The sequence below is a fragment of the Barbus barbus genome, assembly GCF_936440315.1.
Source record: "Barbus barbus genome assembly, chromosome: 21".
Lineage (NCBI taxonomy): Eukaryota > Metazoa > Chordata > Actinopteri > Cypriniformes > Cyprinidae > Barbus > Barbus barbus.
This window is the reverse complement of record NC_136749.1, coordinates 15,491,932-15,519,516: the sequence shown is the minus strand read 5'-3', so window position 1 is coordinate 15,519,516 and position 27,585 is coordinate 15,491,932. Positions and strand designations below refer to the sequence as shown.

General features: G+C 39.0%; 1 protein-coding gene and 1 pseudogene across 3 annotated transcripts; one reads left to right on the top strand and one right to left on the bottom strand.

Moving 5' to 3' along the window:
* The first annotated feature begins 1,553 nt into the window (after positions 1 to 1,553).
* Positions 1,554 to 6,575, top strand: LOC306887896 (oxidative stress-induced growth inhibitor 2-like; annotated as a pseudogene). Its single transcript has 6 exons — positions 1,554 to 1,685; positions 3,786 to 3,880; positions 4,020 to 4,156; positions 4,306 to 4,497; positions 4,781 to 4,872; positions 5,297 to 6,575. The product of its transcript is annotated as an oxidative stress-induced growth inhibitor 2-like (transcript).
* Positions 6,576 to 7,978: 1,403 nt separating this feature from the next.
* On the bottom strand, positions 7,979 to 26,106 carry LOC306887895 (nibrin-like). Of its 2 annotated transcripts, XM_079445916.1 has the most exons (16): positions 25,863 to 26,106; positions 24,334 to 24,455; positions 22,715 to 22,842; positions 22,216 to 22,375; positions 21,995 to 22,098; positions 21,787 to 21,904; positions 19,293 to 19,483; positions 18,032 to 18,129; positions 17,628 to 17,766; positions 16,901 to 17,239; positions 15,152 to 15,797; positions 14,989 to 15,051; positions 14,673 to 14,834; positions 14,455 to 14,568; positions 10,111 to 10,160; positions 7,979 to 8,237 (listed from the first exon to the last, which is right to left on the bottom strand). In XM_079445916.1, exons 1-16 carry the CDS (start codon positions 25,891 to 25,893, stop codon positions 8,210 to 8,212), a joined length of 2,493 nt encoding a protein of 830 aa, XP_079302042.1. In that variant the 5' UTR covers positions 25,894 to 26,106; the 3' UTR covers positions 7,979 to 8,209. The 2 variants fall into 2 exon arrangements, with proteins under 2 accessions (XP_079302042.1, XP_079302041.1); XM_079445915.1 differs by lacking the exon at positions 7,979 to 8,237 and having other exon boundaries at positions 8,573 to 10,160.
* Positions 26,107 to 27,585: the final 1,479 nt, after the last annotated feature.

Genomic DNA, 27,585 nt, shown 5'->3' with positions numbered 1-27,585 from the left:
ACACCCTCTTGTACACGGCAGCAATGGAATGGAATAAACTCCCAGTTGAGATTAAGTTAAGCCAGTCAGATCATTGTTTTAATAGAGCATGTGGTGAATGGTTGCTAAATGCTAATAAATGCTAATAATCTTAAGGAATATTTATTATTAAAGTGTATGTATTTTGTATATATATGTATGTATTAGATGTGGTTGAATGTACAGGGTACCTTAGTCATCTATAGCTTGCCTGACCATCTTTATCTAGACTACAACGAGGACCACAATGGAAATAAGTTTTTAACTTTCTTGTGTTATCCTCGACAGTTCTGATTAATGTATAATGTCATTGTGATGACTTCATGTTATGCATTTATTTATTTTTACTGTCTAATAAATCAAAAAAAAAAAAACTAAAGCTAAAACCATAAAACTATAAACTGAAATAAAATATTTACATTTTGTTTCAGCTAGATGTCCAGGCACTATTTCTCACATTCTTAACTTAAACTAAAATAACTAAGTCTAAAACTGAAAAACGAAATAAACATTTAGACTTTTTAAAAGAATAACAACTAGGCCTAATAAATGACAAGCAACTAAACAGATTAAAATTCACACACACATACAATCTACATACATACAAACGAATTCCGTATCAAACAGACTGCTACTAGCCTATGGAATAATATCAAATCTAAAATGAGTAACAAGGAGGAACACAGTTTTGGTTGGTGTTCATGAAGGGGTAGCCTAACTGATGCTGGAGCTGTGAGGTAACTCTAGGATACTTGTATTATGTGAACTATTTACGCCATCCGGTGGTCACCGACACGTTCTGTACGTTTCTGAACCATCACCGAACAGTCGACTGAACTGTCCTGTTTCATCAGAGCTGTAACGCACACAGCTGACCTAAATTAACAGGAATCCGTGTTACGTATGAGAGTAATTTAATGATTCAAGCAACGTGAGACTGTAATTGTATTGTCCTAATCTAGCAAGCGTTCCAATGAGGGCACTAAAACAACTTCAACACCTGCAGTGAACCAAGAACAAGTAATGGTAACGATTATAAAACTACTTGTATATTCTTTTATAAACACAAACAAATCGTTTGATTATAAAACCCACCACTACAGAATCATTTACTGAGTAGTAGGGAAGCTGAATAAAGAGATAAAAGGCACTTTTGCTATTATGCCAAAAAAGATGCATGTGCGTTAAAGTGATATTGCAAAGCTCACGCGCACATCGAGTAACGATCGATTGAGTTTCCTCCGGTTTAATGGAAAACGCGCGTGCTTTGTTATTTCTCTGATGCCATGTGCGCGCGGCGGACTCTGCTGATCTGGGCTCGCTCTGCATGCCTGCCGGTGCGGCACGAGGCGCAGATGATGCTGGTTGGAGGCTGACGCCTCGCAGCTTTTGCGCGATGCAACTTTTGGGTAACGTATATGATTCGGCGATGTGTTACCTCGTTTCGATATTGTTCAGCATCATTCATAAGTCTTAGTTACCCCCCCTCCCCCCAAAAAAACCAGCCAGCAGCATCTTTACAAAAACAGTCGTCTATGTCATCCTGTGACACGGCGTGGATCCTCCCACTAGGGATACGGTCTATTTATACAGCGTGCAGCATCCCGAGCCTTCTAGAGATACGCGAATCTGACAAAACAGAGAATCTGAAGATTTTTCGTTTGGAGGTAAGGACATCACTATAGAAATGCCTTTAATACTATACCAATCAGTATGCGACAGCAGATGTGACCTAAATTGTGCCAGATTCAAATCAAAGATCATTTTCACAATATTCGTTTCTGATATTCCTCCAAAGCTTCTCGTTTAATATACACGCATTTTAGTGATACCGGGTCGCATAAAGTTATAGGCACTGTTGTCATTTTATCTCTACGTAAGATGAAGTTTTTACTTGGAAGGATTGAAACAACTACTATTGTTGTGCCGTTAACAACATGAGCCCTAGGAAGATGGAGATACGGGTGTACGTGTATGAACAGACACAGGCCATAAACACAAAAAAAAACAGAAAAAAAAAAATCATTAATTTAGCCTGTAATATTTAACAGAAACCTTTCGTGATTTATGATGTGCATATTCAGAGCAGGTAACATTGGAAACAGTAACGCCATAAGTTAATGTCTGAAATGAGTGCTTTCCGAATACTGCTCAAACTGTTCTAAAATGAAAGTCTTTTAAATGGTTGCTTCATTTGCCGTTGTCTTTTCAGTGTTCATCTACTATTTTAGGGGCGTATACAGTATCCGCATCATGCATGCACACGTGCTTTCACAGACACGTGCATGGCTGTATACATACTGACATACCATCCAGGCTGAGCCTCAGACTCACTGATAACCCTGTATAGACTACACGCACACACACACACACAACTCTCTTCACACTTGTAATGTACATTCACATTGTATGAGATGTACAAATACTTTGTAGAAATACTTATAAAGATAGTGTGTCCTGCCATGTCTAATGTTTTGGTTTACCATCATATGAAACCAGATAAATGAATGGGGTCTTTAATTTAAACTACTTGAATATTGGGATTTGAATGTCTGTAGTCAACTGTTGGCTCACAAAACAGCAGCATACTCAATTTTACTGATAATACTTTTATCAACAACTTAAACCAGCAGAACATTCAAAATTGTTATTGGCACTGGCTTTGTTAAATAAATTAGGGATCATTCATAGCAGAAAATATACTTTAAAATATCAAAACACAAGCAAAGCTATAGGAAATCTGAATCAGCAGTCAATTATACTGTTTTGCATTTTTCAGAAATATTTGACCACAGAATTCAGTGATTGACCAGTCAGAAACAAATATTCTAGAGAGCTGTGTAATACATGTTATGAGGATCTAGTCTTTTTTGAAAACAGAGAAATGAGTGTGGAAAAACAAGGGGCTAGTCAGCCCATATGAGTACCCCTTGTGAATGTGGTCTGGAGACTGTTAAATGGGGCAGTGGGGTGGAAATGCTAGTTACACACCCCTGTCCCACCATCCTCACCCCCGGTTATGCCTGGAATCCTGTGCACTCTCTCTGAAAAGTGTAAACAACCAGGGTCAAAGAAAAACAGGTTGTGACGGGTGGCTGCGATGTGCCGACTGTCAGCATACCAAGCCCACTTTTTTTGAAAAACATAAACGGGTAGCATGGATTACAGGCCAAACTGAGGTGTAATCAGGGGGATTTACACCCGTCAGGTCGAGACAATGAGTGTGCTCGGATAACAGTGCCTCACTCCATAAAACTGATTATGATTTGCTTTTGTCAGGAAGCAGTGGCAGCGCTAATGCTAGCATTAGCTCAGCAGGGAACTGTGTCTGAGCAAGGCTATCTTTGTGTACATAGCTGATGACTTTTTTGTTATTAAAACCTTTTGCACACGAGACATGACAAGAGGGAAGAAATTACTGTTAGTTTGGTTCTATGGTTAAAAAACTTTAATGTAGAAAAATGGCTTGTGCAACACATTAAAATAAAATAAAACTGCAAAATTATCTACACTCTAAAATGGAGTTTAAACACAGAAACACCAATAGACAAGACTTAGAATAGAATTTACAGGGTAACACAAGTTGTTACCATCTATTTTTTGTGCATTAATCAACTCTAGATATTCAGAGCAAGTAATAATATGCAAACATCACAACACCATATGGTTTTATACAAAAGCAGTTTTAGCAAATGGACGCATATATAGATTTAGTGTAATATGCTAAGATTTACAGACAGAATTATTTTCTATTTTGTGTTTATCAGTGCCAGCTCTATAATTCTGGCTGCCATTATGCCTCTGTTGGAAGAAAGTTCTGTGCCGAGGGACTGTACTCGAACTGTGCCGGTAGTCATCATTGGTGAGTCAACAAGGAGCAAATGTTATCAGATTCATTACTGTTGAAAAAATGGTATTCACAGCATCAACCAATCCTGGTGGATCTTAAACAGTAGATTCCAATATAACATTCCACAGTCTCTCCCATTTCCCTCTCACAGGTAACGGTCCTTCCGGTATATGCTTGTCGTACCTTCTGAGTGGGTATACTCCTTATTTAGATCCAATGGCTGTGCACCCAAACCCTATCCTCTTTCGTAAACTACAGGAAGCCAAGCAGCTTCCCATCACTGAACAGGTAAAAAGATGAGTGTCAAAACAGGTTGTGAAGTTTAACCTAGAACTAAATTGTGGCGGAAGAAATTGTGGAGTAAAACTAAATTGTGAACAATCAGAAATGTTTGTCAAATGTGCAATAAATCAGCTGACCAATGTGTCTTTCTGTAGGATTTGGAATTTCTATGCGAAGGTTTAGAGGGGCGTTCAGGAAACCCTGTGGCGGTGCTCTTCGACACACTCCTTCATCCAAATGCAGATTTGGGCTTTGAGATCCCCTCTGTACTGCAGTGGAGGCTGGAAAAGAAACATCACATTCCTCATCTCGTCTTGGGCAAAGCTACACCTGGTGGTGCCTGGCATGTGAGTACCTCTCCGAAATAATCGGGTTAATGCTTCTCACAACTGTACAAGCTGAAAAAAACTGATTCAATAATAATAGCTTCTCGAACTGCCAGATTAGCTTTGAGTAGTTTCTATGGCATAGCTAAGACTTTCTCAGGTTAGAGTATTGTTATAACAGTTTTGATAGACTAGTTAGACAAGACTAATTACATAATGTGAAGAAACCTGAATTTACAATCCTAACAATCATTTTTGACTAGATATCCTTCACTGACAAAATATACTCTTTCTGGTCTCCAAGGCAATGGAAGGTTCGATGCTGACCATCAGTCTTGGTATATGGATGGAGTTACCAGGAGTCAACTATAGAGATTTGACCTCAGGCAAAAGGAGGTATGTACTATGGAGGATAACTGATAGTAGCTTCCAATAGTACTGGGGTGTCATGTCCTGCTTCTGGAGAGCCTCCTTCATGCGAAATTTAGTTCCAAACCTAATTAAACACACCTGAACCAGCTTGTCAAGGGCTCTGAAAGCTGAAAATCGGAGTGACGGGGGTCAGCAGCCTAATCTTTCAGATGCAGACAAGTTCTTTAGGATTACTAGAAACCTTTATACAGGTGTGTCAGAATGGGTTGGAACTAAACTCTGCAGGAAGGTGGGCCTCTTTGAGCAGGATTGGACACCTCTGCATTAGTGTTTCTTGATGATATCAAGAAGATGGGTTCCTCTCAAGTAGAAATGTGGTCCAATTTTTCAAACGTTAATGAAAGAGCTGAGATGGATAGGTTATGTATGTTATGGGCTTTTCTCACAGGTCAGTGTCCAATGATCGAGCCACTCCAGATGAGATCTCTTCATACTACAAAAATTATGTCAAGCTCATGGGACTCCAGAAGAACTTTGTGGACAATACCTATGTCACTTCTGTTCAAAAACTTCACCGCAGTCATGAAAAAAGTGAAAAGAACACTGTAAATGGTCAGCTGAATGGTGTGAAAAACAGGTTTGATTATTGCAATAAGAACAGCACTGAAAACGGTCAGAATGGACTGGTAAATGGGTTTAGCAATGAGTTAAAAAATAGAAAGGAGAATAACAGTAGAAGTGGTGACATTGGGGAGGAGGATGAAGATCAAAGAGGCAAAGAAAGAGTGAGAGAGAGTATTGGGGTTTCCCAAGGACTTTCACAGGGACTCTGGGAGGTCAGGGGCTACCAGCAGCTCCAAGGTGACGCTCATGTCCCGTTTAGCTTATTTGCTGAGAATGTTGTCTTAGCAACAGGGGCATCTGACTCTCCAGCTCGACTGGGAGTAGAGGGGGAGGATCTCCCTTATGTGTTCCACAGTGTACGTGACCTTGGGGTGGCTGTTAGCTGTCATGGCAAACTGGGCTCTTCCTCTGACCCTGTGCTGGTAGTGGGGGCAGGGCTTAGCGCAGCTGATGCAGTGCTGTGTACCCTGAACCATAGGGTCTCCGTGTTGCATGCATTCCGTAAGCGTGCTGATGACCCAGGTCTCATCTTCAAACAGTTGCCAAAGACACTTTACCCTGAATATCACAGGGTCTACCACATGATGTGTTCCAAAGTTTACCCAGCATCCCCTGTTGCCAATCCCACAGCTCCTAGTACATCTTTGTTCCCTGACTACACCAGCTTCCCTGAGCACTGTGTGCTCTCCTTCCAGCCTGACATGCACTGTGTGATGAGGGGATCCAATGGTGTCCTTAGAGTCTTCAAAGTCTCTATGGTGCTAGTTCTTATTGGGACTTATCCCAACTTGTTTTTCTTGAAGGAGCAAGGGCAGTACCTTGGTTTGGATCCCAGTAGGCCAATCTCTTGCAGACAGAATCCAATCGACATAAACCCTTACACCTTCGAGTGCAACGCTGAGCCTGGGCTCTTTGCCATGGGACCCCTTGTTGGTGACAACTTTGTACGTTTCTTAAAGGGTGGTGCTCTTGGCATTGCTGGCTGTTTGCGCAAGAGGCTGAAACAGAGGATCGAGAAGAACAGGAAATTGATCACCGAAGAAGGAGAGTGTGGAGGACGGGGTAGAGAAAAAGGTGGTGGCGGAGGAGGAGGATTTGTCTAAGGCTCCAAGAGAAGGTGCCTCACGACAAGAGTCCTGGAATACATCTCATTTTTATATGTATGCAGTGAATACTAATTAAACTACAACTTTCCTACAATTTACAAGAAGTACACTTATAAAAATGAGCAGAAGCTAGGAGAAACTTCTCTCTTCCCAATGGTGTCTTATGTTGACTGTCTTGCAAAATGAGTTTTTGCTGGTCAGGAATAATGTGCCAATTGCCTTGTTGTTTGTAATTAGTTACCTGCTCTTACACTACATCATAGATAGCGTGTCTTTCAGTCATGATTGCAGTGCCTAAAGGGGCGTTTACACTGACAGCGTTTTGTAGCGACAAAGAGGTGGCGTCACAAGCAACAGACTTGCTGTTGAGAAGTGACAAAGTTTAACAGAGCTAAAAGATGCAGCAACTATCAATGTAAGCACAGTGATTTGCCGTGAAGTTGGATACAAAGCAGAGTAGGAATGCCTACTAAACACCAACAGCTCAGAAACTCTGATTTAATATCTGTCAGGGTGAACACACCATACATCTAGGAGGCTTGCACTAAGCAGTAAAAGAAAGCAATACCAAAAGAGCAGATGACTTAGGCCGAAGGCCTGGTTCATAAAGATTATGTTGCAGTCTGCATTAATGTTTCTGCTGTGAAATGCCATTTAATATATATTAATATGCACAACATTTCCAAAACCTTGATGAGCTAAAAATGAGCCAATGTATTTCTTTGTCTAAAAACAATGATGCACAAACATGGCCTTATCCCAAATAGTTTATTACGTTCTGTTCATTTGGATATATATTCTAATACAGAAAACATAATAGCTCTTTAAACAAACATCCCTTTCTTCCAGTGATTCTATGGTACCCAAGCCTGCATAACAGGCTCCGAAAAATAATCTGGATTACTGCTAAAAGAAGAAAACTATGAGGCCACATTGTAAGACCTGGGCTATGTGCATCTTTTCCATCAGACAAGATTAAAAACCAACCTTACTCTTTCATTGTAACCTAAAACAAGTGCCAAACCTTTGAAATACAGTACATTTTCCTTTACAGTAACCATGGTGTTTGTCGGTCATTTTGGTAATTTGTAAGTAAAATAGCTAAAGAAGAATGTTCTGCATTACAGAAAATTTTGATCAATCCAATGTGCTATGTTTTAGAAATTTTGACTCCTCAATAACTCAATAGTGAAATATATTACTTCATACTCTGTTGTGCCAAATAAATGTTTTATTTCTTTGAAATATTAACTAAAATAACTTCTGAGCTAGCATTAAGTTTTCACCTCAGCCATTCATACTTTAAAGTTTAGACTGCTGAGGGAATCTTTGTGTGGAGTGACAGTTTTGATAGTAGATATCAAAAGACTTGAAGGAACCAAAACCATAAGACGACAAATCAGAGCTGTTCGAAGTAACATCCTTTAATTCAATGCAGGACGGTCAAAGCTGCTTCACAAGGTGATGTATTGTTGGCGTGGAGGCAAAAGACAACTGCTCAATTTAGTAAAACTTCAACTTTTAATATATACATATACATTTTGTACAGATAATTTTTTATTATAGACCAATAAATCTCTAAGAAAAATGGTGTTTCGCATCTTTTCACAGATAGCAGCAGCACTATGCACTTATTTCTTTGACAGTCTAGGGTTGTACCTGAGAGAAAAAGAGAGACAGAGAGGGGGGAAAAAACGATTCAACACAAAAGCAAGTAATTTATACCGACCAACCATTATTCCCACAAAGGCTTTTAACATTCCTGCCCTACGGTGACAATTAGTAACCAGTGTCTAAATGATTGAATAACTGAGCGAATTGATACAAACTGATACGCTGTAAAAATCAGACAGTGTTTAAAAATCATCAAACCAGACATCCCCTTCCATAAAACATGTCTGTGACACTTCATTAGCCTGGGGGAGTGAGGGAGCTGGAGAAGACGTTGAAAAAACAGGCGCTGTTTTCTTTTCATTCTTTTTATTTTCGGTGTGATGTTCCCACTCCATGCATGACTGGCTGAGCAGATTCAGAGATCAAACAGCTATGATGGACAAATCGCACGGTCGAGGCTGTGTATATATTTGAGGGCATGAGTGTGTGTGTTTTTCTGCTTAGGTAGGAGAAATGGCAGCACTTGAAAGTCCCCCGTTAGCTAGGTTCAGTCTCCAGGCAACAATTCCATGCTTGACATGGCCCAAACCTTCTTCCTATGCGAGTGTAAATCCTGGTTCTAACCAAACTCTGAAAAATGACTTAAAATGCTGTATTATGCATGGCAAGCCAGTAGTTGCCGATGCAAATAAATACTACACGAACACGTAATACGTATGTGCATTATGCACTGTTTTCACAAATTTGCGTTTTCGTAGTTTACACAGAGACATTCTGTAAACGTACACTTTTGTTTTCAAAATTTAGCATTTTCAGGCCCCCAAACCATAAAAACTTTTCAATTTTTACTCAAAAATGTGTACATGCCCCCAAAAAACAGGAGTGTGTTAAGGATTAGGTTGTCTTGGAGTAACTACACCAATATCCAAGAAGCAAACTGTTGCGTGTGTGTCAAACATTTTGAGTGGACTGGCATATATTTTGACAACAGTGTTTGGAAGTTTGCTTTCTGAATATTTGTGTAGTTATTCCTCAGAGATAGAATATCTTTTATACGAGTGAAGCTACTAAAGAAGTGCTCTTACAGGGCACTGACCACTAACTTAAACCATCACTGTATTTTCTGTCCTAATCATTGTGTGTTTAAACAGCATGAGCTTATTAGAAATATCCATGGGTCTTCGCAGCCCAGCGTGACCTGAACTGTGAACAATGACTTAAAAGCAGTTGGGAAATCATTGACGTCATTCATTCCAAGCGTGCTCTGCGAAAATGAAGGATCTGTTAAAAGGAGAAGTTCTCCCCCTTCAAGAACTCATGCGTGATGCCGTGACACTGATGGATCAGGCCCAGCAGCTCATCAACAGCCAAATCACACAGCTGATGAGTTCATGAATTCAGTTCATAAAAAGTGCGCTTAACTTTAAGAAAGAAACTTGCTGCGGTTGAGTGGAGCCTTTCAAAGTCAGAGCACTGGCATGTCAAAGCTGTGTAAGTCTACTACCAAATATCTGAGCGCCTGTTTGACAGAAGATTCAAAACCAGGCACAATACTGGGAACCAGACGTCTCTCTGTCCTGCCCGCCTCAGTGCGTAAGAGTATCCCGTCGCTTAAACCGGTCTCAGCCAGTCCACTGCAGACTAAGCCCTCACAAATGTTATTGTCTCATTGTAAGCCTTGATTTTCTGGGGTTAAAGGTCAGTGTCTTGTTGAATGTATTGTTAGTTTAGGCAGGTAGCGAGTGTCTGGATGAGGATGAGAATTGTACAGTGATCAAACAAGATCAGTCAGCGTTCAAATGAGCACTGAAATTGCTGACGTCACTGGACTTGATTCTGTCCATTCTGTCCTTTTGATCCAAGCCCTTCATTTATCCATTTATGCCCTACTGCATGCAAAAGTACACAGACTGCATACCTGAACAAATCATCTCCCAAAATCTCCTCCCGTTCATTCCGTTTTTCCTCCTAAAAGAGAGAGAGAAAGAGAATGCCAGAAATGAGAACACAAATCCTGTATTCATAACTGTATTCAACATGTCAGGGGTCAGCAACCACTAGCATGTGAGCGATTGCAACAGAGGTGAATGCATTTCAGAGTCACAGCTAGTCTACATTTTAAAGGAAAACTTCCTCATATTCACATGGCCTATTTTAATTGAGCTGTTAGTTAGAAATACCATTAAAATATGAAAATTAACCGCAATAGACAAGAGAAGTGTGGATGGTTGATTAGTTTGTTGCTTTTAGCTTTCAGAAAAAAAGATGATACTGCTATCATTGTTGCTGTTCAACCCACTATCTAGGGTCCTTAACATTCCACACAAATCACAATAAGAGTTATGAGAAAACTACAACATTAAGGGAAAAGATCACACAAATAGTCTCTTAATGCTCTTAATGTCTCTTATGTTCACCAAGGCTGCATTTCTTTCATTAATAATACAGTAAAACATCAATATTGTGGAATATTATTACAATATAAAATAACTTTTGTACTTTAATACATTTTGAGATGTAATTTATTCCTCTAATGGCAAAGCTGAATTTTCAGCAGCCATTATTCCAGTCTTTAGTGTCACATGATCCTACAGAAATCATTAATATGCTGATTTGGTGCTCAAGAAATTTTTTTTTATCAATGCTGACAACAGTTGTGCTGCTTAACATTTTTGTGAAATTGTTTTGTATTTTTTTCCAGAATACTATGATGAATAGAAAGTTCAAAGTTGAAAGAGATTTTTTTTGTAACAATGAAAGTCTTTACTGTCACTTATCAAGATTCAAGATTCAAGATTCAAGAGTTTTATTCGTCACATACACAATTATACAGAGTATAACCAGCAGTGAAATGTAGGTCAGGTCCGCTCCAAGGACAGTGCAATTATAAAGTATACAAATATTAAGAGAAGAAAAGTAGAAAAAAATAAAATAAAATAAAAAGAATAAAATAAAATAAAAAGATAGATAAAAAATATAAATATAAATGTGCAGGTCAGTATGTTGTTGACTTAAATAGTACTAAGAGGAATGTGCAAAATAATGTGCAAAAAAGTTGTACAGGGTATATAATAGCAGCAATATGAGGTAGAGAAAAATTATGAATAGCTTATTGATATGGTGATATTTACATGGAGTCAAGTGATGTTATGACACAGAGTTAGAGTTTAGGAGCCTGATGGCCTGGGGGAAGAAGCTCCTCCTAAGTCTCTCAGTTTTTGTCATCAGGCTACGGAAGCGCTTACCAGAAGGAAGCAAAGTGAATAGCTGGTTACCAGGGTGATTTGAGTCCTTGATTATTTTGACAGCTCTATTTTTGCAGCGTTTGAGGTAGATGTCCTGCAGAGAGGGGAGAGCAGACCCTGAGATGCGCTCAGCTAAGCGCACAACTCTCTGTAGTGCTTTGCAGTCCTGATTGGAGCTGTTTCCATACCACACTGAGATGCACTGAGTCAATACACTTTCTATGGTCCCTGAATAGAAAGTTTTCAGGATTGCTGGTGAGACCCTGAATTTCCTCAGCTGTCGCAGATGGTACAGTCTTTGCCTGGCTTTCTTTACCTGAGTTTGGATGTGTGTAGTCCAAGTCAGGTTCTCGGAGATGTTTACACCGAGGTACTTGAAGCTACTCACCCTCTCCACAGGGGTCCCACTGATCATAAGAGGTGTGTAGGGCTGCTGCTGTCTCTTCCTGAAGTCCATGATCAGCTCTTTAGTTTTGCTCACATTCAGAGAGAGACAGTTGTCCTGGCACCATGATGTGAGTCTCTCTACCTCGTCCAAGTATGCGGTCTCATCGTTGTTGGAGATGAGGCCCAGAACCACAGTATCATCAGCGAATTTGACAATAGATGTGGAGCTGTGAGAGGACACGCAGTCATGCGTGTAGAGAGAGTAGAGCAGGGGACTCAGGACACAGCCCTGTGGGGCTCCTATGTTCAGAGTGATGGAGTTTGAGGTGAACTGGCCAACTTTCACCACTTGAGGTCTGCCGGTGAGGAAGTCTTGAATCCAGTCACAGAGTGAGGAGTTTAGGCCGAGGTCTGTGAGTTTAGATGCCAGTTTGATGGGGACTATAGTGTTGAAAGCTGAGCTATAGTCAATGAATAGCAGCCTTACATAATTTCCATTGTTGCTATCCAAGTGTGTGAGGGAAGAGTGGAGGACGTGAGAGATGGCATCGTCCGTGGATCTGTTTGGGCGATAGGCAAACTGAAGAGGGTCCAGAGTATCAGGGATGGAGGAGCAAATGTGGCTCTTTACAAGTCTCTCAAAAACCTTCATGACTATAGATGTGAGGGCAACTGGGCGATAGTCATTCAGGCAAGAGGGTTTATTGTTCTTTGGCACAGGGATAATGATGGATTTTTTGAATGAGGTGGGAACCACGGCGGTAGCAAGGGACTCATTAAAGATAGAAGTGAACAAACCAGCGAGCTGATCGGCGCAGGACCTCAGAACACGGCCGGTTATCCCATCAGGTCCGGCTGTTTTCCTGACGTTCACTCTCTTTAGCGCCCTCCGAACCTCATCCTCCGACACGGTGATTACAGGATCATCGCTGCTCAGCCTGCTGCTTCCAGACGCGCTGGTCGGCAGAAACGCGCCACCGCCGTTGCCATCGAAGCGGCCGTAGAAGATGTTTAACTCGTCGGCCAGCAACGGATCTGCTCTCACCTCCGCGGAGGATTTGTTTCCGAAGTCACAGATGGTCCTCAGTCCCTGCCACATCCGTCGAGAGTCGTTGAGCTGGAAATGAGACTCAATTCTCTCTCTGTATCTGTGTTTGGCGGCTCTTACTGCGCGTCGGAGAGCATAGCACGATGCTTTGTACTCGCTCGTATTCCCAGACAGAAGAGCCTCATTGTAAGCGGCGGTGCGTGTGTTAACCGCGGCACGGATTGTTCTGTCCACCCACGGTTTCTGATTGGAGAATGTCCTTATCGTTATTGTTTCTGTAGCTTGCTCGGTTAGCGTGTTTACGAAGCTTAATGCTACATCCGTGAACTCGCTGACGTCAGAAGAACTCGCCCGGAACATGTCCCAGTCGACGTCATCAAGCGCCGCCTGCAGCATAGTCTCTGAGTGGGAGGACCAGCGCGTCACTACTCTCTGCACCGGAGGTTCCTGAACGAGCCTTTGTTTGTATCTCGGTGTTAGAAAGATGGCGGCATGGTCCGATTTGCCAAAAGCCGGTAGTGAGCGGGCTTTGTAGGCATCCTTGAACTGAGTGTAGCAATGATCCAGTGTGTTTGGTCCTCTAGTTGGACAGGATACATGTTGGTAAAAGTTCGGCATGACCTGCTTGAGGTTGGCTTTGTTAAAGTCCCCCGCGATGATGAAGGCAGCGTCAGGATGTTTGTTGATGTAGCCGCTGAGCACATCGTGAAGCTTAGACAAAGCCAAGCCGGTGTCCGCCTGTGGTGGAATGTACACAGCAGTAACAATGATCGATGAAAACTCCCGGGGCAGATAAAATGGGCGGCAGATAATGGAAAGATGTTCCAGATGAGGCGAGCAGGAACGCGACAGAATGGAGATATTCCTGGGGTCACACCATTTCTTGTTGATCATGAAACATACTCCTCCACCCCTGGATTTACCGGCCTCTGCTGTTCTGTCCGTCCGAAAGACAGAGAAGTTATCACTCGGCATTACAGCAGTGTCCGGGACCGAGGACGAAAGCCACGTTTCTGACAAACAAAGGATGTTACAGTCCCTAATGTCCCGTTGGAAACTAATCCTGGCTCTAAGATCGTCCATCTTATTCTCCAAGGATTGGACATTAGCGAGGAGAATGCTTGGGAGAGGAGGACTGTGAGCCCTTTTCCTGAGTCTGACTCGAATTCCAGCGCGCTTCCCGCGGTGTTTCTTGATCCGTCGCCTCGGGGGGGTGTTGTTTATCTCCGCGTTCCGAAGAATCTCCAGAGGCCACGCAGGATTCGTGGATAAAGTGTCCTGAAACAGGTTGGTGTAGCGGTTTCCAATGTCCAAAAGTGTTTCTATGTTGTAGGTGATCAGTGCCGACGTGAGATGTGTAAAAAGAGAAAGTAAAACTAAGTAAAAAGGAAGGTAGAAGCAAATTCTCGGTGGAGCGAACCTCACGGCGTCCGAACACAGCGGCGCCATCTTGTGTTTTTCTGACTTATGATCAATTTATTGCAATACATTTGTGTGCACATAACTAATATCGGCCAATAATGCAAATATAATATATAACCCTCCCCCCACCACTTATTTCCTTGTTCCTGTGGTCTCTCACCTCTGCTGCCTGTCTGAGCCATTCCTCCAACTCAGAGTTCTTACTGCGATTGTAAGCCACCAGATCCGAGCCTCCGATAATGTTGGGCAGCCCATTAAATCCAGGGACATTTTTCTACACATGCACACACAGATACATGCACATTGATACGTGCACATTTCAAATGTCACACAAAGAGATATACAGTCATAATATCACTAAAGTGGGCACCCTCTAACCTTGCGGAACCTTTTCACATTCTTATCATTAGGGTCATGGGTCTGTAGTGGACCGGGTCTTGGTCTGGAAGAGGTGCTCACAGTCAGGGACATGAACTGAATCTGTAGGAGCCTCCTGGGCAGCTCAGGGTCATTCTCGGATCCAGATTTGGAGGTTGAGGCCTTCAGAAGAACAGAGATTTTACTTTATTATTACACTCTAGTGGGAACCAGGGTAAACATAGCGATCATGACCTTTCTGAAACCCAGAAAAGATCATTTTAGGTAGTGTAGTTCAAACTGACTCACAACCAGCATCTGTATTAAAACCTCTCACCTGCATTTCGTTTTTGACTGCAGGCTCACAGTGCTGGGAAATGCCATTTTGGGTCCTTAAATTCTGAAAGACAAACAAACATGGGACTAGCTGTTCTGCAGATTAAAAACAGACAATATATAATATAAAACATATATGAAACAAATTATGGCTGCCTTTGTACCACAACAAACGACACTTCCTCTTCTTTGACCTCTTCAAGTTCTGGTCTTTTCCCCTTTGCTGAATTATGCGCTTCCAGTTCTGGCGTTTGATTGGATGACCTCTTTGACTGCCTCTCAGAGCCCTGATTTGTTGCAGCTGGGCCTGTTCTGTCCAACTGCAAGTTCTGAATGTTGTTGGCACTGCTTTGCTGATTCTTTGTGCTTTTTCTGCTTTTGGACTCAGTGCCCTCTTGCTGATTCGGTAATTGTGGGTTATTGATTCTGCTGTTTGTTCCTGACTCAAGACGTTGTTTTTTATTAGCAGACTGCAAAGGCTCATCCATTTCATCGGACATTATGGACTCGAGCTCTTCAAGTGACATATCTAAATCAGCGGCTGCTGCAGGTTTCTCGGGGGCTGATGGGGTGTCTTTCTCTGGTTCTTTTCTCTTGCTGCCAGAGCTTTGACTGGACCCACAAGCCTGAACCAGACTGACACTGAACTCAGATCGTGACACTGAGCTGTGTTGGTTTTGGGCTGTATGTGAGGTTTTCTGAGATCTACTGGCAAAGGAACTTTGCTGGATCTCATCCTCTTTAACCTCACCATCTTTTCTGGAGAGTTTGGCATCTGACTGGACAGAATTGGGACTGTCTTCACGTGGCCTGTCACCGTAAACAAATATATAACACAAATCTTAATAAAGCGGTGACTGAAGTCTCACATCCTGCACATTTCTACTGCAAATACTGTCACATGACCCTGTTCACCTAATGTGCATCTTGGGTGATCGGATCACAAGTAGTCAGCTTAGACACATTAGCATGTATTTAGATTTTATTTGATTTCATGACTATATATGCATCGTTTTGTATGTCACTTTTCACTGTCATTATATATTAACATTAATAAAATAAAAAAAAGACAGAAAATTTTGAATAAATAAATAAAACTATGAATTTTAAATCTCACTACAAACACTTGTTCTACTCGAGCAGCTGTGTGTGCTTCACGTAACTTACACTACTGGTTAAAAGTTTGCGGTCAGTAATATTATATTTAAAAGAAATAAATATTTTTATTCGCCAAGGATGCATTAAGGATGTCAGTAAAGACATTTATATTGTTACAAAATAATTTATTTTAAACATTCAAGAATTCCAGTCTACCAAGGGTGAAAAACAGTATCACATTTTCACAGAAATATGTAACCGTTTTCAACAGTGATAATAAGAAAGAAATATTTCTTGAACAATTTTCTTTCAAATCAGCTTATTAAAATGATTTCTGAAGGACCATGAAGACTACAGTGTGTGCAGAATTATTAGGCAAGTTGATATTCTTGTCATATTTTTTTTTCCAAGAACATTTTACCAATTCCAAACCACATCAATCTTAATAACTACTATTGATTTTGTATTTAATCATTTATAAGTGATATATAATTGTCCGATAAGGCTGAATGTGTGCAGAATTATTAGGCAGGTTTTCTTTTACAGATAAAATGAGCCAAAAAAAGAGCAGCTGTATTTAAATGATTAAATACAAAATAAATAGTAGTTATTAATATTGATGTGGTTTGGAATTGCTAAAATGTTCTTGGAAAAAAAAATATGACCAGAATATCAACTTTCCTAATAATTTTGCACACACTATAAGTAATGGCTGCTGAAAATTCAGCTCTGCCTTTACAGGAATACATTACATTTTAAAATAGAAAACGGCTATTTTAAAAAAAGCCTACGAGATAGTGTGGCATTACACTTACCTTTTCTTGCCTGCAGGCTGGAAGAAGTTTGTGAGGGCTATCTGTTTCTGGGGAGACCGTTTTAGTGTGGTGCTGGCATTTGGAGGTGCTGTCAATTTCACAGAAACTTCAGGTTCAACTCGCCCCCTGCCAGAGGAAGAACTTTTCTTCATCCGCTGCTCAGGTTCAACCATGCTGAAGCTTTCAGAAGACATCACTGTCTCATTGACAATGCGAGTAGTGGAAGGTTCTGGGCCAAGGGATGAGGGTTTGTTTGCTGCTGACAGTGTGGAGCTCTTCTGTTTGGGGAGTGTCTTCTCTGGAGTCTCACCAACTGTATGGATCCCACTTGTAACCACCCTGCAAATGTGAACAATGACTATTGGCACTACTGATTATCACTATATGTAGAAGAAATTCTGTAAATCAGCAGAGTGGTCTGTGAATTGATTGGCTTAAAACAACAAAAAGTGTTTCTGTTGTCTCTCTTCCAAATACATACATGTAACTCAGAGATATATATCATAAATATAACTAAAAGTAGCAGTCTAGTTCATTTCAAAACAAACAAAGCACTCTGATAAAATTATACAAATAAAAATAAATTATAGACTCTAAATTAGGACACTTTTGAACACTAAAATGTGAGATTGTTGTATGGAGATGTTAGGTTTTCCAATTTTTTTATTTTTGAAGATGTCCACTACCTAAATAGGTATTCTGTAAGATTCAGTGCACAGATTTCTACCTGCTCTGGTTCTGAGAGAGTTCAGTGTTGACCACATAGGCTGTGATATTCTGGGAAGGTGCTGCGAGTGCCGTCTCATCTACAGCAGTGTTCTGAGAAAGTGTTGCTGCAGCAATGACTGGTTTCACTTTCACTGAATCTGTGAGGAAGTGTTGAGAAATTATTAATGTGTCGAGTTGTTCACGTGTCAGTCAGGAACCCTACTTCTAAGAGTCGCTGCCATGTAAGGATCAATATTTGTAAAAAGTACAATCAGTCATCATGTGAAAGTCATCATATTAATCGTTATTCACTCATTGTTAACACATTGCCTATTCTTAGTAGTGAACACACTACTAAGAATAGGCAATGACCTAGTACAGTCCATCTACACTGGATGTGCATGTAAGTGCATGGAAACCCACCAGATTGCATAGAACAGCAGGGATTGCAGTATGTTTTATTACTGACATGAATGGCAGCCAATCCAATCTCAGATTCAGTGATAAAGCGCAAGCCGTTACTGTGTGAAAAAGAAAAAAACATTAGAGACAAAGATCCACCAAAAAAGGAATTTACAGATTCCTGCAGTAATACTCAAATAGCTCTAATATTAAAAAATATATATTTTTCCATAATATATGCAAAATTAAATGTGCGTACATTTTATACTAAATATATAATTAATTATATTTAATAATATGTGACCCTGGACCACAAAACCAGTCTTACGTGTCAATTTTTCAAAACTGAGATGTATACATCATCTGAAAGCTGAATAAATAAGTTTTCCATCGATGCATGGTTTGCTAGGATCGGACAATATTTGGCTGAGATACAACTATTTGAAAATCTGGAAACTGAGGGTGCAAAAAAATCTAAATATTGAGAAAACTGCCTTTAAAGTTGTCCAAATTAAGTTCTTAGCCATGCATATTACTAATCAAAAATTAAGTTGATATATTTATGGTAAGAAATTTACCAAATATCTTCATGGAACATAATCTTTACTTAATATCCTAATGAATGTATTTGTGGCTATTGCTACAAATATACCCCAGCGACTTAAGACTTAAGGCTTAAGGTTTTGTGGTCCAGGGTCTCATATATATCTTTTATACATTTCATTATTTTTAAGAAATAGGTATTTTTGTACTACTGAAGCAGTAATGTGTGTTCTGCCACAAACAAAACCTGAACACACATATACAAAAAGGAATCAACCAATCAAACAAACTGTTTATAATTTGTTCTTTTTTTAAATGAAGTTAGTGGAGTACTGTTTTGGATCGCTCTGGCCCAATTTATGACCAGATTTGATCAGTGTTGGGTCCGAGTCCACCTTGTCGAGTCCTAGAGTTTAAGTGGGAGATGTCTATTAATGTCTTTTTATATTAATTTTATGTTGTTACTTTTTTATTTATTTTATATTACACATGACATGGATTAATCTGTACTCTGAAAAATTTCTGCATCCAAAACATCCGAGTCCACCCGATTTCGTCCAAGTCCAAGTTCATTCACAACTGCAGTCCGAGTCCAAGTACCCAACTCTGGATTTTATGCTCAAACTAAACAACAGCTTCACTGTGTTACTCAATACTCAGAACAATCAATATAGATGTTCTCTGAATAGACAGAAAATATTGGACATGAGCAAAAACACACACACACACACACACACACCTGTGCAGAATCTGGGCCACAGAATCCACCCACTTCTTGAAGGTTGGAGGGATTAGAGCCTGGGAGTTCCCCGATGTCACGTCGACAACACAGGTGCTGCTTGACTCCAAGACTGAAATGGGCAGAGAGCCTTCGTCCAAAAGCTGGCTCACCCCACCTCCACAACTCACCGCCTGACTCAAACGCTTCATCTGAAAAGATGCACAAAACATCAGTGATTACAACAATACATCTCTGATTATAATTCAGCTCGGATTATAGTGATTTTCTAAATCTTTCTTTAACTTAATTACAATATTTAGCATGATAGAAAATGAAACTGCAAGTTTCTAAATTGAAGTAACTGAAGCCTACTGGCTATTAAAAAGAAAGAAAATAATGGGATGAGCCATTCAATTTGTCCCACTCAAGCTTCCTGTTTTAATAAGAAATACATCTACACAGGAAATGTGTGCTCATGCATCATTATCCCGAAACGAAAAATAAAAATTGTCTACAGTCTGGCTTTCCTTTTAAAAGGGAAGTCGTGGCCTAATGGTTAGAGAGTCGGACTTGTAATCCGAAGGTTGCGGGTTCGAGTCTCCGGCCGGCAGGAATTGTAGGTGGGGGGAGTGAATGTCCAGCGCTCTCTCCACCCTCAATACCATGACTGAGGTGCCCTTGAGCAAGGCACCGAACCCCCAACTGCTCCCCGGGCGCTGCAGCATAAAATGGCTGCCCACTGCTCCGGGTGTGTGTTCACGGTGTGTGTGTGTTCACTGCTGTGTGTGTGCATGTTGGATGGGTTAAATGCAGAGCACGAATTCCGAGTATGGGTCACCATACTTGGCTGAATGTCACTTCACTTCACTCACTTTCTTTCTTTCTTTCGTTTTAAAAAAAAAAATTAATGGTTTGTATGTTCCAAACAAGCAAACAAAAAAAAAAGTTATTAGATATATGAAATACTTAAATTTAAACTAAAAACTGAAATAAAACAGGTTTAATTTGATGCGCTAAAAACCAAACACTCAAAACACACACACACACACACGAAAGGGAAAAAAATGTAGAAAACATTTTTTTCCCTGGGCCTTCAGAGATTAGAACCTTTTTCCCAAGAAATTACAAAGAAAGAAAATGACCTCCTTGCACAGCTGTAGCTTCTATGAGTAGTTATTCACTCACAAATGAGCCTGCTGGTTACAGAGAATATCCCTGCTGTTCAACTTCACATGGTCTACTCTTCCTCTGAGCTAATTAGACTGTTTTACACCTCCTGCTTAATATAAAACAGCATGGATGAACTCCTGTGTGACATCCAACTTTTTCACAGTATATAACAGCCTAACGAATAAAGACAATGCATATCTAACTTTCACTTCTCAGGAAAAGATCAAAGATAAAGAATACATGAAATAGGTAAAGGTCAGAGTGCCTGTAACTGATAATATTGCAGGACAAATAAAGGAGTCTTTTCACAAGTCAACAAAGATGAAGATGTCTTAGAATCTGGTAGCGGAGACTAAATGACACAGCTGCAGCAGTGTGTGGGTGGGCTGAAAAAAATAAAAATAAATAACTTCTGCACAGATTTGGGTTCAAAGGTGACATTTTTCTTATATAGTAACTGGCCATGTGGCATGATAAGGAATATGAAATCCTTTGGCCTCATATTTAGTGCCAACAGACAAACCAGCTTATACATCCTGCTCTAGAAGACTGTATGCCTTAGGATTTCACACCAAAATAAAATAAAAGGAAAAAAATTTTAGGACCATTAAGATTTTGTTTTGCACTGACACTTTTTTCATGAAAATTAAGCAACATTATAATATAACTATTTCTCATATTCCTGTATTTATTGTATGTGGTGTGTTCTATGTATTGGGCTATCTATCTACGTTTTAACATTTATATTTACACCACTGTTCAAAAATATGGGGTACATTTCTTTTTATTTTTCTGAAGTCTCTTATGCTCACAAAGGATGCATTCATTGGATAAAAAACTAAAGTAAAAACAATAGTACTGTGAAACATTATTACAATTTAAAACACCCATTTTCTATTTTCATATATTTTTAAAACTTAACTTATTCCTGTGATGGCAAAGCTATATTTTTAGCAGCCATTACTCCAGTCTTAAGTGTAACAAGATCATTCAGAAATCATTCTAATATGCGGATTTGGTGCTCAGGAATCATTTATTATTATCAATATTGAAAACAGTTGTGCTGCATAATATTTTGTGGACACCAAGATGCATTTTTTTCAGGATTATTTGATGATTATAAACGTCAAAAAACAGCATTTATTTTAAATAAGAAATCTTTGCCCAGTTATTGCTTTGCTACTAGCTGAATAAAAGCATTATTTTTTTATAAAAAAAAACTTTGAATGGTAGTGGCAGTCATGATATGTAGCTGTAGAAGTGTTTTTAAAAGAGGTGAAGTCTGTCCTAATGTTAATGTACAGTGAAGGTACAATTTATAATAAAAGAAAATCCCTCTTGCCTGTTTTGAATTCAAAAACAAAAACGTTTTCCCCTTGAAGAGGCTTTTTCTCTCAGGTCGTGCACTCAGATCCACATCCTCTTTAGCCAGGCTGGGCTCATCAATCTGAGGCCTAAATCTGAACAACACAAAACACAGCAACATCAGATCTATAATGTCTATTCAAAATATGGAGAGAGAAGGAGAGAGAAAAAGAGACACTCCGTACTTCTCGGGTTTAGGCAGCGGGAGTTTCTGTTGCACAGCTTTGCTAAACGCACAGAAGAATTCAGGTTTCACTAAGGGCCGACAGCACAGCAATGCACAGATTGTCTGCAAAGAGAGAGAATGATTCAGCAGATGTTTAAGTGCACCTCGAAGGTTCACTGGCAGTTAATCAGGGAACTCAAGGATCAAATGATGTGCTGAAGCGGTCAATGGCTTCCTGACCTTTATGGTGACCTTTACAGTGGGCATGACGAGGTGAGTGCAGTCAAGTGTCCAGGAGTTAACAAGTCGCCCCCCAATAGAGCGCAAGTCTTGAGAGAGGGAGGCTTTCCCTTCATTATCGACACATGAAGAACACACCACAACACACTCTTTTTCCAAACTGAGAGGGGAAAAAGGGTGATTATTATCATCAGCTTCATAAAATATAAATTCAGAATATCTAAACTATGCTAAAACACACACAAGAATAATGAGACCACAGCATAAAACAAAAAATAGAGCAACAATGTCAGTTTTAAGAATGTCAATAGTCAATCATTGTAGCAACAAACAAAAAATAACCAGTACATAATTAAAATGTTCATCATTTGTAGTGCACTGAAATAATGCCACAGATGTTTGGAACAACATGAGGGTACATTTTTTTTATTGTTGGCTCAACCATTCCTTTACCACTATTCCTCACATAACACACAGGAATGCGTAGCTACATACAAACCTGAACTTGCTCTGAAAGACTCCAAATGTGATTTTGTCTCCTGTCTGCAGGATCTTTGTGGAGCCAGTCGCAAGCTTCTCATCATTGATGAAAGTGCCATATTTAGAGCTGTCTTTTAGAGTGACCACCTGCCAACAGCATAAAAACACCCTGTCAGCTAGTTGGACGAGAAACCACTATGAACTAATCCATCCAAAATACAGCAGTAAAGGAAACAGGGCCATCTAGGGCATGATACCAGCAAACACGCACTTACAGAATGCAATACCATTTTAAGAATAAATAGACTTAAAAGAAATTGGATTAGTAATTTGATAGTGTCAGGATTAAAATAGTTTAATAGTTTTAACTAGATATGTGGTTTTATTTGGTAATACGATATATTGCAATAATGAATATGCATGGCATCATTATAGTCAGTACTTCAAAATACATTCAGATTTACTCTGAAAGCAGGTGGCACTTACAGAAATGGTTACTATGAACTGCCCAACTTTATATTTCTGACACCCACTTATTGTGGAAACATAAGGAAATCAAACAGTATTTGCATGTTTTTAAACAGCCAATCACATTTTTGTATTTGCTATGGTGATACTCTAACAGCAAACAGTTAAATACTTACTGTGTATTTACATTAATAATAGCCTTTTTTTTTTACATTTTAATATGGAATAAAAAAAAAAAAAGCCAACCCAGAAAATTCTCACAGTTGTGCTCTTTTACACTTTAATCAGTCTGGAACATTTGTCTACTTTTCACATTTTTATTGTATTTAAATGTTAAAGGTTCTTTTTGTCATTTGGAAAAAAGTTAAAAACTTGTTATTAAGAGGACAGCACTGAAGTTTGCTCATCTTTTCAGCCTGTAATGTCATTTAAATCGATAAAAGCTTCAGCAATTATCATGATATAAAAACGTGATAATGTCACATGCCTAGTTTTAACTGGTTTCCTATAGCACAAGCCTCTCAGTTATTTATTTGATCTATCAAATCACTAAAATGAGTAACATGGACACATGAAAGTTTGTCCTTTTTGGCTATTTTAATATAACTGTATATTGAACAAGGACATTCCTAATAAAATGTTCAATATTCTCAGATGACTTTTTTTTTTCAAAACTTTCCAAGACATTACTAGTAATATACAAATATATTCTTTTGCATCCTGAATTTAAATAAGTATTTCACAGCAAGAATGACTTACTGTATTCAAAGTAAGAGTGACTAAGGGAAATAATGCCTCACATGATTGCAGTTCTGCTAAGTAATCAGCAAAATAATAAAAAACAATTAGTAAATTAAAATTTGATTATTTTGTGAAATACTTCCCACAGAACTGCCTTTGAGAAAGTCTTATTAAGCAACATAAGATATTTATGGACAGGCTCTAAGAGATCCAAGGAAAAACAGTCAAGTTTACTGTTGTTAACAACACAAAAGCCAAAGGCATGTTAAAAAGTGCTGGAAGCTCTCATTGTGTTAGATAATGTTTAAGAATGACAAGGGCACAAAGTACAAAAGCAATCATAGTGGGACACCAAACATCTCTTCATGAAGATGCCCTTTGTTTCTTAGGCAACATAACACAGAGATGTTCATGAGGAGAGTTACTCACCTGCTCAGTGACGGTGAGGTTAGCATGTACACGGCTGATGGACTGATCATTGGACAGCAAGATCTCACAGTTCTTACGGCCGACCACATACTCCTGACCCGGCAGCAGAACGATACTTTCCCCTTCAGAAACAGAAAGGCCTGGAATGAATTACAGCATCCCAACATATACAGATAATAATTACTGGAAACTTGGGGGATTTTTTATGAGTCTTCTATTATTATTATATGACAAAATCTGCCTATAAATATTATTAATTTCATGTAAACATCTTTAAACCTCTCAAAAAGATTATGCCTCTGTCAAAGCTCCATAAAAATGAAGCATGTAAAACAGCTCTGGAATGCAAAAGAAGATATTTTGAAGAATGTTGGCAACCAAGCAGCTTTAGTTCCCATTGACTTCCATCGTATGGTTTAAAAAATATATGGAAGTCAATGGGAACCATAACTGCTTGGTTACCAACATTCTTCAAAATATCTTCTTTAGTGTTCCACAGCAGAAAGAAAGCAATACAGGTTTGTAACGACATGAGGGTAGATAGATGATGAGTTTGATATAATTTTTTGATAGCTTTTTTCATAATATCCTTAAATTATTTAAAATGATCCACTGGACCATAACATGTCAGTGTATGTAACACAAGAGGTAGAATATCAAACTCTTTTCCAGACTTGGTTTTAGTACTTCAAAGTTGCAGAATGTGCATGAGTGTGAGGGTCCGTGCATCAAACTTATTATAGAGCAATTGTATTAATGCATTATTTATCAACATTGCTACTGATTTAAAGCCATTAGCTAACATTCCAAAGCACTTCTAAACAATTGACAACTGCAAGTATTCCTTCAGATGTGGGCCTACATCCATCTCCGAATACAACAAAGCAGAAGTCCATGGCTGTCAATCCAAAGTATTATTCCCAAACTAAAGTATTACGAATTAAATTATGTAAATAATGAGTGCGAAATTTATCAGTTTTTGAAATTGGTTTAAATTATGTAATTGATGGCTTTGAAAGTTTTATGTGGACTGCCTTTTATAGTAAATCATGATCACAATAAATGTAAAAAGGGTGAAACCAAGAGCCCTGTTTAGAATAGTAACTGGTTGATTCACATCATAAATTAGATTACAATGCATCTAACATTTCTACTGGGTCTTACTGAGAAAATGAGTAATTTCAACTCAAGTTAGAATCGTGACCAGGAAACAAAACAAACGCCTGGTAAAATCTGATGTTAGCATGCTGAATGACATGACACAGCCTTAGTTACACTGTTATTATGTACTCAAACTCTCTATGTATGACAACAATTACAGTATAAAACAGTGTTTAACATAAGAAATGAACGCCTTGTGACTCAGTTAAAGCCGTATAAAAGGCCTTCGAAGTCGTTCCCTAAACAGAAACGCGTTATGTAAACAGGAATACATTAGCGTTACATGCGCATTGTTATTACTTTGCAGTTGGTCTGGATAATAGATACTGCCGCAGTACACTAAAACACTCAATAACAGGAACCTTTACCTCCAGACTCGGTTGGCTGCAGTTTCCACATTCCAATGATTCTTTCGAATCAGTACTTATCGAACGTTAGAATGTGGCTGTGACTGAACTGTACGAACTGGCGCGCAACATTTACATCTTCATGTGCGACGTAAGAAACTTCAGTTTCAAAATAAAAGTACTACATGCAGCGAAACAGTTCTTTCGAGTCGTTCGTTTCAAATAACGGACATTGTTAGCGTCCTGACGTAATTACGTCAGTCTTACTGGCACACGTATGCACTTCATTATACATTTAATCACTTTTAAAAAGTTATTTGTGAACATGTCGTTCAGCACAGGGTAAATTAAAAGGTAATAATAAATTAATTAAATTGAATATAACATTTATAAATGGGGATGCACAGTTAATCGAACTAAAACTGAAGTGATATATCAAATAACGATTATCGAATCTAAGGTAGGATATTTGTTCTTTGTGTCTGGATGTCTCTGCATCAATATTAGACATTTTATTTTAAATGAAATTCCATATCGCAATTCACAACCTTTTTGTCTAGTAATGAAATCCTGGTTCCGCCCAATTGAGCTCTAGCTTCAGCAGGGGTGAACCAGTTCAACCGATTCGTTTAAAAGATATGACTAAGAAGAGCAATTTATTCACAAATCAGACACTACTTCTTACCAATGACTTTTACCTTTAAAAAAATCTAAATGTATATATTTCAGTGTTGAAAAAGTGGAGATAGCACCTGAGAACATGAAACTGATAGATGATTTGATAAATTTGATGTGTATACATTTATTGGTGTGATTTTACATAACTTGCATTAAAAGTTCATGAAGTAGAGCTGTTTTAAATGTTCTTTTTAGGCATTATATTCCCAGAATAACAGTGTTTTCATCAGTCAGTTTAGAAGTTGTTTCATAAATAGTCCATAAAATCCTTAAATTAATTAAAATATTCCACTGGGCCATAACATGTCAGTGTATGCAATACAAGAGGTAGAATATCAAGCTCTTTTTCAGACTTGGTTCCAGTGCTTCAAAGTTGCAGAGTGTGCATGAGTGTGAGGGTCCGTGCATCAAACTTATTTACACATAGAGCAATTGTATTAATGCATTATTTAGCAACATTGCTACTGATTTAAAGCCATTAGCTAACATTCCAAAGCACTTCTAAACAATTGAGATGTACATCCATTTCTGAATACAACAAAGCAGATACACCAGAAGTCCATGGCTGTCTTTCCAACGTATTATTCTCAAACTGTCCGCAACATTGTAAAATCCTTGAACATATCAGTTTGACAGGGTTTATTGTCTCACTTCCAATGAGCGTTCTGTTTTCATAGGTATCAGTCAATACAAGGTCCCAATTTCCTGTAATAGTTCAAGATCTACAGTATGCTTATTGCCAGAGAATATTCTGTATTATAAAATCCAACATCCCCTCAAACATTTCTTTGCATTAGTGGCATCTACTTTTGTCACAAGCATGTTTATGTATCTGTGTGTGTTAGCACATTTGGTGTTCAATCAAGAGAAAACAAGCCTGCTCAATACATGCAGAGGCATTCTGGGAAAGTATTACACAGGCTGGGAAGATGGAGTCTGCCACGAGAGACAGACAGACACAAAAGATCAAAGCTCCAATTGAATTATCTTAGTTGTTTCAGAAAAAACATGCACTTCTACCGAAAAAAGACAATGAATCCATTGCTGCATAAACCTGGTGTTAATT

Bases quoted from the DNA above. Each gene is read 5' to 3' on its own strand.
- LOC306887895 (XM_079445915.1), bottom strand. From the start codon at position 25,893: ATGTGGAAACTGCAGCCAACCGAGTCTGGAG. The intron at 24,456-25,862 runs GTAAAGGTTCCT...CTGTTTCTGAAG, and splicing joins GCAGCCAACCGAGTCTGGAG to GGGAAAGTATCGTTCTGCTG. The intron at 14,569-14,672 runs GTTAGAGGGTGC...GTGCATGTGTAG, and splicing joins ATGTGAAAAGGTTCCGCAAG to AAAAATGTCCCTGGATTTAA.